Genomic DNA, 15197 nt, shown 5'->3' with positions numbered 1-15197 from the left:
GCATCAGATGACCTGGCCTCCACAATCAGCTGACCTCAATCCAATTGAGATGGTTTGGGATGAGTTGGACCGCAGAGTGATGGCAAAGCAGCCAACAAGGGCTCAGCATGCGGGAACCCTTTCAAGACTGTGGAAAAGCATTCCTCATGAAGCTGGTTGAGAGAATGCCAAGAGTGTACAGAGCTGTCATCAAGGCAAAGGGTGGCTACTTTGAAGAATCTAAAATTGATTTTTTTTTTTAAACTAACACTTTTTTTTGGTTACTACATGGTTCCATGTGTTATTTCTAGTTGATGTCTTCACTGTTATTCTACAATGTAGAAAACAGTACAAATAAAGAAAAACCCTCAAATGAGTAGGTGTCCAAACTTGACTGGTACTGTATATAAAATAGTTCAAGCTGTAATTGAACTTGTACAGAATTGTATTAAATTATTTTCACACGTGTAGTGAGTTACGATTATTGGTCTCATGACTCAACCCAAGCATGACAGTTCAAAGATGAGACTAACAAGCAATCTTCCACATTGAAATGTTTTAATAGATAAGAGTATCTATACTAGACTAGCGCCACAATACAGGCGGACACAGTTACTCCAAGTGCCGGATGTCACAGATGTTTGGATCTTTCATAAAATGTGGGTTCTTGTGGGTTACAGACATGAATCCTGTGGAGGAAAATATTACCAGTATTTATTATAGGAAACACTAGATGATCAAAACATGGTCATTTTGAGCCAGACAATTCTGTAGCACACAATGTTATTACAAATCCTCTGGTCAGTAGTGATAGATGGCCCATTGAAGTTTCCAAAGAGAAACTATTACAGAGCAACCTCGAAGTTTAAAGCTGCTGAAGATTTGATCATATTGTTCACACATTTTCTCATGTGGCGTTATTCACTCTTTGTGCTTGTAGTTGATCCCACAACTTTAATTACAGAGAAAATTGCCATCGCTTGCCATGGACTACATTTACATCATTTAGCAGACGCTCTTATCCAGAGCGACTACAATGCATAAAGAATGTTAAAAAAAAAACTCCAAACCAACTCATATTACATCAAAATCCCATTCTGAATGTCTCTGCACTCAATTTTGTAAAAATAAATTTACTGTCCCATAAATCCATATCTGCATCTTTTTATTGTGGACATTTTTTTCACATTTAGTGCAGACATTCAGAATGGGATTCTGAGTGAATGAGTTGGTTTGGAGTGTACAGTCAATAATAAAATGTGTGATTTGAGGGCATACCCATCGAATGAGCTTTCTTTATGGCTTTGCCGATCTCCCGCTGTTTCTTACCACATAGACCTGGAAAAGAATAAACACCATGACACGACAGCCTCTGCTCTGATGTGTACATTCTCAGCATTTTTCCTGACCATCTTCTCACCTGTTATGTGCCTGCCGTAAATTCTTCCTGTGTGTGGGGATATAAACTGGGACAGCAGCTATTGGAAAGACGTTTGGAGAAAAATTTGGCAAATTATAAATAAACAGTGGATATTTGCGCATCACTGCACTTAATACAGTAGTCTAATGACAGACCTGAACATTCTTGAAGTCCACTGTGATGTTACAGAGAATGCAGCCCTTCTGTGGTTGTTTGTATGGATTCTCCATCTGTAAAGGCTAGGGAGATAAAATGTAAATGTTTTATGTAAATCCATACGACAAATGTAGTTGTCATAGACCTTGTAGTCAAATGACATATAGCTTCAAATCAAGTTAAAAAAAGTAATAATTCTCTTGACATGGTGGAATGAATGAATGTTAATCCTTAAGCTAGCCCTTCTCATGACTCCAATGCATGGATGCAGTGGGTCATTCAATGTCCATTATTATTAGCTCAGGCATAATGTGCAGACAGAGCGACAAAGCTCTATCTAAATGCAAATACGTCTTACACAACAGTTTTGGAAACATTTATAACTTACTTACATAGAAGCGATAAATAATTGCTCAAATACAAAAAGATACACTTGCTGATCGCAGTTCTGTATGGAAGCAAAGTTGCTTCCATACAGTCGTGGCCAAAAGTTGAGAATGAAAATGTATATTTGTGTCAAAGTCTGCTGCCTCAGTTTGTATGACGGCAATTTGCATATACTCCAGAATGTTATGAAGAGTGATCAGATGAATTGCAATTAATTGCAAAGTCCCTCTTTGCCATGAAAATGAACTGAAACCCCAAAAAACATTTCCACTGCATTTCAGCCCTGCCACAAAAGGACCAGCTGACATGTCAGTGATTCTCTCGTTAACACAGGTGTGAGTGTTGACAAGGACAAGGCTGGAGATCACTCTGTCATGTTGATTGAGTTCGAATAACAGACTGGAAGCTTCAAAATGGGGGTGGTGCTTAGAATCATTGTTCTTCCTGTCAACCAAGGTTACCTACAAGGAAACACATGCAGTCATCATTGTTTTGCACAAAAAGGGCTTCACAGGCAAGGATATTGCTGCCAGTAAGATTGCACCTAAATCAACCATTTATCGGATCATCAAGAACTTCAAGGAGAGCGGTTCAATTGTTGCACGCACAGTGAGGCGAAGACTTTTGGAGGATGGCCTGGTGTCAAGAAGGGCAGCAAAGAAGACACTTCTCTCCAGGAAAAACATCAGGGAGAGACTGATATTCTGCAAAAGGTACAGGGATTGGACTTCTGAGGACTGGGGTAGTCATTTTCTCTGAATCCCCTTACCGATTGTTTGGGGCATCCGGAAAAAAGCTTGTCCGGAGAAGACAAGGTGAGCACTACCATCAGTCCTGTGTCATGCCAACAGTAAAGCATCCTGAGACCATTAATGTGTGGGGTTGCTTCTCAGCCAAGGGAGTGGGCTCACTCACAATTTTGCCTATGAACACAGCCATGAATAGAGAATGGCACCAACACATTATCCGAGAGCAATTTCTCCCAACAATCCAGGAACAGTTTGATGAACAATGCCTTTTCCAGCATGATGGAGCACCTTGCCGTAAGGCAAAAGTGATAATTAAGTGGCTCGGGGAAGAAAACATCGATCTTTTGGGTCCATGGCCAGGAAACTCCCCAGACCTTAATCTCAATTGAGAACTTGTGGTCAATCCTCAAGAGGTGGGTGGACAAACAAAAACCCACAAATTCTGACAAACTCCAAGCATTGATTACGCAAGAATGGGCTGCCATAAGTCAGGATGTGGCCCAGAAGTTAATTGACAGCATGCCAGGGCGGATTGCAGAGGTCTTGAAAAAGAAGGGTCAACACTGCAAATACTGACTCTTTGCGTCAACTTCATGTAATTGTCAATAAAAGCCTTTGACACTAATGAAATGCTTGTAATTATACTTCAGTATTCCATAGTAACATCTGACAAAAATATCTAAAGACACTGAAGCAGCAAACTTTGTGGAAATGAATGTGTCATTCTCAACTTTTGGCCACGACTGTACAGTCATTGCTGGGGAGCGAAGCTTAATACCTCGGTTTGCCCAGTGTTATTTAAAATTCTGCAGGATGCAACTTGGCTAAACTGCATAGAGTAAGTGTATATTTTGTAATTGAAAGATTATTTCTCGCTGATGTGATAATGCACTTCTAATCGTTTACAAAACCACATCGCGGGGGTTACTAATGTTCCTAAACGTTACAACAGAGCGTCGGTATTTGTAGTTCATTGATCCAGCTGTTTTGTATGCGGGATGGAGTGAGTCTTTAAAGCTGGGTATACCGTTCTCGAGAGCTATCCCTGAGCACTAAGGGTACATATAAATCAAGTTCTATTTGCATTTAAAAACGTAATCCTGGATCCATTTCGTCTATTGATAACGTTTTACTTAGCTACCTTTCAAAGAGTGCACTATTAGCTAGCTACCTAACGTTAATAGGTGGCTTTAAAATGGCTTACCATGTCATCGTTCTTCTGGACTACATTAGACGAGCCTGACAGACTTCTGAGAAATTGTTCTGTGATAAAAAGTAAAGCAAACATTAACTTATAAAAAATAAATACAGGTTGCTCTGGCCAGATAGACAACGACACATGTGGTTGGCTAGTTAATGATGGATGGCACAGCTAGAGGTTAACTAACGCTAGCTAACGTTAGCTATCCATTTAGCTAATAGGTTATCTTAGTGATTATAAAGGTCAGTATAAGCATGCTTGTATCCCTAGCAATGCAATTAATTCAAAACATAGAACAGCATGCTTACGTGTGCCTCCAAGCTGTGAAAATGTAAATTGTAAAGATCGAAAGCTTCGGACAGCAAACATTCTTGACCTGCGAAGGAAAGAACCGGATGTTATTTGACGTAATCTTCTTCTATGAGATTTAACAGCGGTTGACATCCAATTTGTTACATTACCGCCATCTACTAGACTGGAGTACAACTCCCTTATACTTGAAAAATAATGTACTAAATAAATACCCTACCATCTAACACTATACTCACTAGTTTCAAAATTGTATAAGATAAAATGACCACCCCCCCCCCCCAATTTTTTTAAAAAAATGTATTTATTCCTACCTCATGCCATCACCCTGAAAGGATTAATACATCCTGTAACTCTTACACACCCAAATACCTCTCAGCAGCAGCCACCACAACCTCTATTTTCTGAGACTTCCGATCCATCCCTGCAGTATAATTAATAACCACTGCTATAAAAGATAAAAAGCCAATCTTACTGAAACATATTTCACTTTTTGGCCTATCCCTCTGTACTGGTATATCTCTACTACTCTCACCACTCCTCCCCCTTAACCCATCTCTCTACTTTCTTCACTGCCTCAACATATGACATCTTCTGCTCTACTCTAACCCTGGAAACCTCAAACTGCCTCTCTCGCGCGGGACATGTCTGATCCCCAGCGCAATGGGAACCCCTACAATTAACACATTCCACTACTTTCCCCAATACTACACATTCCTTTGTCTCATGCCCTTCTGCACATTTCTCACACCTTGGACCCTCCCTCCTACACACTGATGTCACATGCCCATAAGCTTGACACCTGTAACATCTTAACGCACTCGGCACATACGCTCGTACAGGATAATTTATATATCCTAACTTCACTTTGTCAGGCAAAGACTCAACTTCAAAACTCAAAAGAACAGACAATTACTCTGTTTCCCCAATCTCGCCACCCTGTATTCGCTTCAAACGACGAGCATCACATACACCGGGAATATTTGCCCTCAGCTGGTCAACGTTTATATCTACTGCTACCCCAGTTATCACTCCTTTCATTGGTGCCTTTTTCTTGAGAACGAAACCCTTCACTTTACTTACCCCCATTCGTTTTACTTGGAGCGCATTCTTCCTCAACAGAAACACAAACAATTATCACTAGACCACTTCAAGTTACCCTCACCGATTCCACATGACCCAACTCTTTTTTCACCCACTGTGAAACCACAAATGGATCATCCGAAAGGCAAGAGTCCACTTTTTCCATAAACTTCACTCCTACTGTCAGACTCTTCTTCATCCTGATCCTCGGTGCATACCTCGGTCTCCGATAACTTTACCGCACCTACCACCTCCGATACTTCACCCTAATTCACTTCAATTACTCCTGCCTTCAGCTCCCTCTACTTACACTTTCTACCATTCTTCTTTGACAAACAATCTAAATTTTTCCCACAATTTTTCTCCGACTCAAGCTCACCCTCTTCTTCCCTCACTCTCTTAGACCTCTACTCCCTCTCTTTTCCCATCCATTCCTCCTCCGTTTGTCTCGGCATTGCTTTCCACATGCGAATAATTAACACGAAACATTACCCCGTAGAGGCGCAAACCCCTCTCTATCGACCAGCGAGTAACGTTGGCCCATGATCAAACGTTCCTCCCAAAATGAATGTATTTTCGAAGTGATAGTTTGTACAAATTCCACATAAAATGTAAAACTTCCATAGAATATAATGAATCTAATATTCAAATACAGTACGGCACATATAGACTGATTGAATCAATAGGTCGGAAAAAAGGTTCCGTTCTCCACCCGACTCAATTTATAGTTACTATCTTTACTCGTCTCTGATTGGCTCATGATTGACTCACGTTTACAAATTCATAATTGTCGTCTGTATTGTATGTATCCGGTTAGTTACTCTTCAAAATGTATTCTCTATTTTATATTTTGTATTCTCGGTTGTTAAAGACGATTTAATAGTAAGCCAAGTTTTAACCATGTCTAGTCAATGTAGCTATTTTCAGCTAACGAAAGACGGTTGAGTTTGCTCACTTAACATTTAGCGTTAAGTTAGCTGACGATAACGTTGGCTATCTAATTTTTTTCAAGATAGCTTGCCAACTCACTCAGTTAGCCAATTTGACTCACTAGCAAATGAATTGGGGAGCTCACCCTGTCAGCCAACATGATTGTATTGTATTTACTAACGTTACTTAACTAGTAGCTCGCTAGCATGCCAACATAGCTAGGATGCTACTAGTGTTTGCTTAGGCTATGGTCAGTGAGGCTGTCCGACAGAGTCAGGTTTGACAATGAGTGCCGAAATCAAAGTAAAACGGCTGTCCTCGAAGAAGAGGTCCAGGGATAGACGAATAAGTCATCTCACGCCCGCAAGGAAAATGACTAGTGCTTCTGGACGACGATGTCCTGACAACACGGGACAGATAGAGCTTTCCAGAGCTATGGACCAATCCATGGATGCAAAGTTCAGTGAGGTGGGTAGCTAACTAATATCACAATGGTGTATTATACACTTCATGTGGTCTGATGATTTTACTGTAATTTCAACATGATATTGAGTGAGTTACAAGTGCATTTACTGTTTCTTAACATTGCTTTTTTGCAGTACTGCAGTGACACTGAGGACTTATTTGGGGACTATGACAGCATTGTAAACGACAGCTCTTCCCTGGCAAAGCTCGATAGAGTAGGGCAGAACATGAGACCGCATGACATTGACCATACAACCAGCATCAGATGCCCTGTGGTTCTGCTTGCTGGGAACCCTGACTTCACTTCACTGAAGTCTTCAACGGACAACTGTCCAAAACAATCATGTGATGACTCAATGACAGAATCATTCCTGGAGGACTTCACGGATGATGCTTTCCTAGACATGCCAAGCTCACAACTCGCTTTTCTACAAGATCCCCAAACAGCAGACAGGAACTGCTGTACAGATGAGGACAAAACCTCCATGCCTATGAGACATCCTGAGAAGTCTGTCAGCACTGAAGATAGAAATGAGAGGCATATCGCCCCCAAGGCAAGGAAGAGCGTGTCCGATCATCTGAAGAGAGCTATGATGGCTAATGCAGCGACTCCTTCTAGTGTCTCCCGGACTGCAGTGCAGAAGGAGGCCGTAGTTACAGAGGAGATCAGTGTTGCCATGCAGGCTATGGAATCTGTCTCCATGGTGACAACAGACCTTGGGCCTTTCTTTGGTCTTCCCACCAAAGTGAAGGAGCTGATATGCAATCTCAAAGGAATCAAAGATTTATATGGTGAATGGATTTCTATTCCTTTTCCCTGTCTAATTGCATGTCCTCACTAGTTCTGTATCAACTTTAACATGGCTATGTTTTCAAAGTGTCTGGTTGTCTTGTTAAGTGTGAGTAATTTGAGCTCTTGCCCTGCTTCATATTAGAGTATCATCAATAACAATGCTCTCTTATATTTCAGAATGGCAGAAAACTTGTCTAAACCTGGACTCAGTTCAGCAGAGGAGAAACCTCATCTACTCTCTTCCCACCAGTGGTGGGAAGACTTTGGTGGCTGAGATTCTTATCCTCAAAGAGCTTCTGTGCAGAAAGAGGGATGCCCTTTTCATCCTGCCTTATGTATCTCTAGTGCAGGAGAAGGTATTGTGGTCATTGTTTTGTTTATGAAATGTATATAATTCCTCTTTCATCCAACTGTACAAAGGGATTATAATTAAACATTTTTGTATGTCAATGGCAAATCTGAGCACTGTATTTTGCATGCATTCCCAGGTTCGAGGGTTGGCCAGTTTTGGCCTGGAGCTAGACTTCATGGTGGAGGAGTATGCTGGCAGTAAGGGCAGGTTCCCTCCAGTGAAGGGAAGGGGCAAGAGGTCCCTGTACATTGCCACTATAGAGAAGGCACACGGCCTGGTAAACTCCCTCATAGAGGCTAACAGACTGGACAATGTGGGGCTGGTGGTTGTGGACGAGGTATGCAAATATCTTATTACATTAACATCTGAGATGTTATCATTACAAAACATAGAATAGCCACTCACTAGACACAAACAATGTATCTGTTGATGCCTTGTGTATTTGACGCAATCAATTATATTGTACTGTAGTATCCAATTATTTATGCCACTCCATCTCTTCTTATTAGCTCCACATGTTGGGTGATGGTAGCAGAGGAGCTATCATTGAGATGACTCTAGCCAAAGTGCTATATATCAGTAGTAAGTGTGACTGCTATTTTACTCTCATCATATTCATATTCATATTCATTCATACTCATCATATTCATGGTGAAGGAAGATGTTTTGAAAATGTGTGGGAAACTGATTTTCTTCTTTACAGAGTCAACTCAGATCATTGGAATGAGTGCTACTCTGGGCAATGTCCAAGATATACAGAAGTTTCTGAAGGCAGAGAACTACACTAATGACTTCAGACCGGTATGATATTCCCTAACCACAGGCTTGATCTACGCAATGCTGTTTGATCCTCTGTGGTATGCCTCCTTGTTTGTGAGAGTCCACATACAACAAGAAAATCGCCAACGTATTCTTTGAAAGCTTAGTTAAAACCAATAGAAGCTGCATTGCGTGTTGTTTTCTCCATTGTCTCTGTGATGGTTGGCCACTGATAGCCATGGTGTTTCAGGTTGAGCTGAAGGAGTATGTGAAACTGAAGGACATCATATACGAGGTGGACCCCAAGGAGGAGGAGTGCTTCAGGTTCTCTCGGCTCCTGAACTTTAAGGTATAATCATCCATTTGATTTGAAGAGCCATCAGTTATATATATTTAAAGATATACTGGACTCCAGTGCCAGGCAGGCAGCTTTTGAAGGCTGACTCACATTGTATTTGAAGTCTTAGCACCTGTCTAATTCTTCTGTTTTCCAGTACTCCAGTGCCATGCAGAAGATCGATCAGGATCACATTGTTGCCTTGGTGACTGAGGTCATTCCAAGCCAGTCTTGCCTTGTCTTCTGTCCCACCAAGAAGAACTGTGAGAATGTGGCTGGGATGATCTGCAAGTATCTGAAAGAGTAAAAAGACATCTTTATATTTCTCTTCTCTGTACTCCAAATCATGGTCAGTCGGTCCAGTGGTTGTGATTGTGTGGTTTGTGATTGATGCAACATGCCACTTCTTCTTGAATTCTCCAGGGACTTTATCCAGCACAAGCAGGCAGAGAAGGCTGTGTTGCTGGGGGAGCTGAGGAGCAGTGGGAACGGCTCCCTGTGTCCGGTGCTCAAGAAGACGGTGCAGTACGGCCTGGCTTACCACCACAGTGGGTTGACCAGTGAAGAGAGGAAGCTGGTGGAGGAGGCCTACTCTGCAGGGGTTCTCTGTCTCCTCACCTGCACCTCTACACTGGCTGCAGGGATCAACCTACCTGCTCGGAGGCAAGTCAAAGCAAGGAAGCATAACCTGTCCGACTACTTTACTGCTTCTAAGGCGACAACGAGCAGCTTTTTTCACGAGGCATGTCACAACAAAAGTTGCATCTCTGTGTTAGATAGTGACATTTATTCTGGACTTGATTGGATCCATCATTGTGTGTTTGGACCAGAGTGATTCTGCGTTCTCCGTACGTGGCGGCAGACTTCCTGAAGAGGAGCCAGTACAAGCAGATGGTGGGGAGGGCTGGACGGGCCGGGATAGACACTCATGGAGAGAGCATCCTCATCCTACAGGACAAAGACAAAGTCTTGGTAAATAACAGCTACAACCATAACAGTAAACCTATGCATGTAGTACTATGTAGTGACATCCGGTCCTTATGTTTCCACGTTCTGACATTTTATAGCAGACTCATCTAGTGCATTGATCCTGTCCACCTTTTTGTATTTTCAGGTCAAGAAGCTTGTATCCGCACCAATGGAAATCTGCATAAGCAATCTAATGCATAGCGACGGAAAGGGTGTCCTGAGTCTCATCCTATCCGTCATTGGATTAAATGTACTTCTGAAAAATATCCATAAGTGAATTACAGAAAAATCCAGTTCCCTTTTTAAAATGTCTCTTTTTAGCAAAGAACTTGGTCTTATCAAATGTTATTGGTCACATACACGTGTTTAGCAGATGTTATTGCGGGTGTTGTGTTTCTAGCTCCGACAGTGCAGGAATATCTAACAAATAATATCTAACAATTTCACAACATATACCTAATACACACAAATCGAAGTAAAGGAATGAAATCAGGAATATATTAATGAATGAATTGATGATACTGTTTTTGCCGGTTTTCTTTTGTCTCCATTCAGATCACGAACAGCTTAGAGCAGATCAGGGACTTCATGAGTGGCACGTTGCTGTCTGTCCAGGAGAAACAGGTGTGCTTGGAGAGGAGCCTGTGGGAGGTGACACAGGAGTGTGTTGAGCTGCTTAAAGAGAAAGGCCTCGTCACCGTGTCCACAGAGCCACAAGATGGGACTCTGCAAGTCACCAAGCTAGGAAGAGCTACTTACAAAGGTGAACTACTCTCAAACTCGCCAGAACTGGTGTTCATTTCATTTCTATTACCATACAAGGAAATTGTTCATAGTAATCCATTTAAATCCTGTTACAGAGACATGTTTTTTTTCTATGAGTCAATGCTACAGTGTTTAGTGTATCTGACCTTTAACTCCTCAGGCTCAGTGGATCTGACCTACTGTGACCTCCTGTATAGAGACCTGTCTAAAGGCCTGGAGAGCCTGATGCTGAACAGTTTCCTCCACCTCATCTACCTGGTCACACCCTATGACATGGTCTCCCAGTGTAAGCCTGACTGGATGGTCTACTTCAGACAGGTTAGAGCCCAGGTCTTATGTGCTTCTTGGTTGTCCACGTAAATTAAACCTAGATTGGTAGGTAAAATACCTCAAATAACAATTTTGTTTTTATGCATTTCTGGTGTGTTTAATGAAAATATCTAATAATGAAGTACATTTTGTATAAATAATATTGTTTTGTGCAATAGTTTGTCTTCTGCGGTATTTAGTACCACAATTATTGTGTAAGAGTATGTTTTGCTTATCAATTCCAGTTCACATTGTTATCAGCTGCGGAGCAAAAGATGTGTGCAGCAGTTGGTGTGTCTGAAAGTTTTGTTGCTAGAAAGGCTGCTGGACAGAATGTCAAGAAGGTAAGAGTATTGAGGAAGCATGGCATGATTTAAGTACTGTTAAATCAATGGTGTAATATTTTCACAGTTACTTAGGTTGAGAGACTATCATTGGCTTAAGGTATTATGAGGGTTTATACTTAAGTACGTTGGTTTAAAATAACCATTATGTTTATCCCTAGATTAATCCTGTTTTTTTAGCTTTTTTTCTCCTTTTAACCCCTAGATGGAAGGCAGACTTAACTAATTTAAGTCATGAAGATAATGAACCCTAAATATCTTGTGACGTGAATTCAAATCTGCTCTCTACATCTGCTCTCTACAACTGATCATTCATGTAATAAATGTAGCAACACTGCAGTGAGCCAGTTCTGTGCCATTCTGTTGTACTATGCTGTCCTTGCCATAGAAGTAGGAATAATTCTACTTCTATGGTCCTTCCCCTCTGCTCTTTTCCCCCAGAATATTGACCAGGTGGTGGTGAGTCGGCTGTACCTGGCCCTGGTACTGCTGTCCCTGCTGAAGGAGACTGACCTGTGGAGCGTGGCTGACAGGTTCCAGCTCAGCCGGGGCTTCATCCAGACACTACTCAGTTCTTCCTCAGTATTCTGCTCCTGCGTGCTGCACTTCACCGAGGTAGCTACCAGCATTGATGTCATATATGATATTATTGGGTCCCGTCCAAACAGAGCCACATCCTAGACTCTTAGCAGTGTTTCACAGAGGTGCCCTGAAAAGACAAAAGCTTTGTTATTTCAGTCCTCCATTTTTACATTTCAGTCATTTAGCAGACACTGTTATCCAGACCGACTTACAAATCAAATTGTATTTGTCACATGCGCTGAATACAACAGCTGTAGACCTTACAGTGAAATGCTTAGTTACAAGCCCTTAAACAACAATGCAGTTTTAAGAAAAATACATACAAAAATAAGAAATAAAGTAACAATTAAAGAGTAGCAGTAAAATAACAATAGCAAGGCTATATACAGGGGGGTACCGGTACAAAGTTAATGTGCAGGGGCACCGGTTATCGAGGTAATATGTACATGTAGGTAGAGTTATTAAAGTGACTTATGCATAGATGATAACAGAGAGTGGCTTGATGTTCAGGAGTCTTATGGCTTGGGGGTAGAAGCTATTTAGAAGCCTCTTGGACCTAGACTTGGCACTCCGGTACCGCTTGCCGTGCGGCAGCAGAGAGAACAGTCTATGACTAGGGTGGCTGGAGTCTTTGAACATTTTTAGGGCCTTCCTCTGACATCGCCTGGTATAGAGGTCCTGGATGGCAGGAAGCTTGGCACCATTGATGTACTAGGCCGTACGCACTACCCTCTGTAGTGCCTTGCGGTCGGAGAACGAGCAGTCGCCATTGTTTAATGGCGCTGGAGGGGATGGCTGACGTTTTACGTGCTCCTAACCAACTGTGCTATTTTGTTAGTTTTGTTTGCGTTTTTTCGTGTTTATTTTTATTGCTTGGTATAATTTTTCTTTAAGGAGTCTGACGGTAAGGATATACTGCTTTCCTGGGAACAGGCCCAAATCCCCGTCATTTGCGTAAAGAAAAGATGGAGAAAAAGGGGGCGGAGGTCGGGCTGCCTTCTGAGAATTCATAGGCGAGCAAGTAAACTGCACTCAGTTTTATTGGCCAACATGCAATCATTGGAAAATAAAATCGATGGCCTACGATCAAGATTATCCTACCAACGGGACATTAAAAACTGTAATATCTTATGTTTCACCGAGTCGTGGCTGAACAACTCGGTGACTACCTGACTAACAGGGTTAAGTGCCTTGCTCAAGGGTGCATTGACAGATTTTCACCTAGTTGGCTTTGGGATTCGAACCAGCAACCTTTCGGTTACTGGCCCAACGCTCTTAACGTCTAGACTACCTGATGCCCACTACTGAAAATAGCTCCTAAGATGTATGTTCTTTTGCTTTCTCTTTTGACCACAGTGATCTCTCTGTATTATCAGGAGCTGGAAGAGTTCTGGCCCTTCAAAGCTCTCCTGACTGAGCTTACCCGCAGGCTGACCTACTGTGTCCAGGCCGAGCTCATCCCTCTCATGGAGGTAGCAGGAGTCATGGAGGTCAGACTTTAAAAAAATCTCAATTCATTTTTTAGGCGTTATAGGATCATCATAATGTCCTACCTGGCAACAAAAGGTCCATTAAAAACATCTTGGTATCCAGTCATAAGAGCTATTGTCCTAGCCAAAGTTTTCTGGCATTGTTCCAGATGTTTTTTGCATGCTTGTAACCCTTTTTATCTGCTTTTGACAGAGAAGAGCCAAGCAGCTGTACAATGCTGGATATAAGACACTGGCTCATCTGGCCAATGCTGACCCAAACGTTCTCGCCAAGACTGTGGAGAACCTCTTCAAGAAGCAAGCAAATCAGATTGTTGCTTCGGCAAAAGTATGACTGTTGTCAAATACTTAGTATACGTACAATTGTGCTGTTGTTTCCTTCCTAAATTCATATAGAGTGAACACAAAAAAGGGTTGTAGAAAATTGGATTGAGATGTGACGAGCATTTGCAGAAGTTGTACTCTGTTTGATCATTGTCCTCCTGTGGCGTCTGTTTTCAGATGCTGCTGAATGAGAAAGCTGATGCCCTTCAGGAGGAGATGGATGACTTAATGATGTTTCCTCTTGATCTCCTCTCTTTGTAAAATGTTGCTGCAGTGGATTTATTGTGTGACGATTACTTTTTTATTTAGCTTGGTGTGTTAATATTGTTTAGTGGTGTATCATTGTTTATAGTTTATCGGAGTGATATTATAAAATGTATTTTTGGGATGTGGAAGATTTATTTGTATTTTTTAAAGTAGTTTTTTGATCCCATAGAGATGAGTAAGATGCTTCTGTGAGCATCAAAATCATGAAAGAATTCACACTCTGTGATTAATTGGTCACTTATAATAGTATGTGAATGATTTGACAGGCTTCCAAATGCTTGACCCAATATCAGTGAGTAGTAGGACATAGTAAAGTAGTTATTGTAACCCTAATTTCTTGACTTATTTATCTATAACCTTCACCTTCTCTTGGTTCTATGATAAAGAAGCAGGTTACAAATAAGTTATTTTCTATAGTTTAATCTTTCCAAGTAGTAGCATCAGCGGCAAGTTCTACAACAGGTTCAGTGGAAAGTCGTCATTCAGGGCAGGTGGGAAAGAGACCCACCTGTTTTGAGCCCCACCTATTTAGCCTGTTTTGCATGTTATTTTGGCATTAATACGTGTCACATATCAGTTTGCAAACAATGTAAAAAAAATAAAATCATAATAGAGTTTATAAAGCCACATACAAACATGGTCTCTTTTTTGTTTTCTTGAGTAAGGCAGCTCCAAAATGCAGGTGTTTCAGCCTAGCTCTTTCTGTGGTGGTGGGGCAGCCAGCAGAAAATGTAGAGCGTAGGGGTTGGTAATGTTCTCTAGTTGCGCTGTGATTGGCTCTGTTCTGTCACTCATGGGGACAATACGTCACTGCAAAATGTAAGGGTATATCTTGAAAATTCAAGCCCCTTGGACGCTGCCATAGAGCTACATTAGAAGTGCTCATCCAAGAAGGCTCAAGGTCATTGACCAGAGATAAAATGTGAAATCACGTTATATCTACAGTACCTTTGATTGGACTGATCATGTTGACATCGTACTTTCAAAATCTTAGCTAGCAGTCATCCTGAATCTAGTTGAAAATCTACTGGCAAATTCAACAATGAGTGGTTTGGAAGCAATCAGTGGCTAACTGCAAGCATTGCAATGCAATAACTAGCCTGCTATTCAGTGGAGTGGGTGTGTGGTCCCAAGTCTGGGTTTAAGGGTCTCTTTTCCAAGCTTAAAAGGATAAATGTTCAACATTGGCCATGCTGTCAATCCAGCATGACCTGCTGCGCTCAAAAC

General features: G+C 41.6%; 2 protein-coding genes across 7 annotated transcripts; one reads left to right on the top strand and one right to left on the bottom strand.

The window, feature by feature from the left end:
* Positions 1 to 520: 520 nt before the first annotated feature.
* Positions 521 to 6036, bottom strand: mrps18c (mitochondrial ribosomal protein S18C). 5 transcript variants are annotated; one of them, XM_014129407.2, is made up of 7 exons: positions 5907 to 6036; positions 4201 to 4268; positions 3896 to 3954; positions 1555 to 1638; positions 1400 to 1457; positions 1258 to 1317; positions 521 to 668 (listed from the first exon to the last, which is right to left on the bottom strand). In XM_014129407.2, coding segments are annotated over exons 1-7 (408 nt in total). In that variant the 5' UTR covers positions 5909 to 6036; the 3' UTR covers positions 521 to 591. The 5 variants fall into 5 exon arrangements, with proteins under 5 accessions (XP_013984882.1, XP_013984891.1, XP_013984870.1 ...); XM_014129416.2 differs by having other exon boundaries at positions 5664 to 5922; XM_014129395.2 differs by lacking the exon at positions 5907 to 6036 and adding an exon at positions 5367 to 5729.
* helq (helicase, POLQ like) lies at positions 6028 to 14091 on the top strand. Of its 2 annotated transcripts, XM_014129380.2 has the most exons (18): positions 6029 to 6682; positions 6814 to 7471; positions 7650 to 7828; positions 7961 to 8161; positions 8334 to 8406; positions 8528 to 8625; positions 8834 to 8932; positions 9078 to 9223; positions 9344 to 9583; positions 9751 to 9892; positions 10035 to 10139; positions 10445 to 10652; positions 10815 to 10972; positions 11209 to 11307; positions 11749 to 11922; positions 13266 to 13379; positions 13573 to 13707; positions 13881 to 14091. In XM_014129380.2, the coding sequence occupies exons 1-18, from the start codon at positions 6500 to 6502 to the stop codon at positions 13962 to 13964; spliced, it is 3096 nt and encodes a 1031-aa protein (XP_013984855.2). In that variant the 5' UTR covers positions 6029 to 6499; the 3' UTR covers positions 13965 to 14091. The 2 variants fall into 2 exon arrangements, 1 of the variants encoding a protein (XP_013984855.2); XR_001319296.2 differs by lacking the exon at positions 13881 to 14091 and having other exon boundaries at positions 6028 to 6682; positions 13246 to 13379.
* Positions 14092 to 15197: the final 1106 nt, after the last annotated feature.

The sequence above is a fragment of the Salmo salar genome, chromosome ssa01 (genome assembly GCF_905237065.1).
Source record: "Salmo salar chromosome ssa01, Ssal_v3.1, whole genome shotgun sequence".
Classification (NCBI taxonomy): Eukaryota; Metazoa; Chordata; class Actinopteri; order Salmoniformes; family Salmonidae; genus Salmo; species Salmo salar.
Note: the sequence above shows the minus strand (reverse complement) of the source record. Positions and strands in the feature narration are given on the sequence as shown.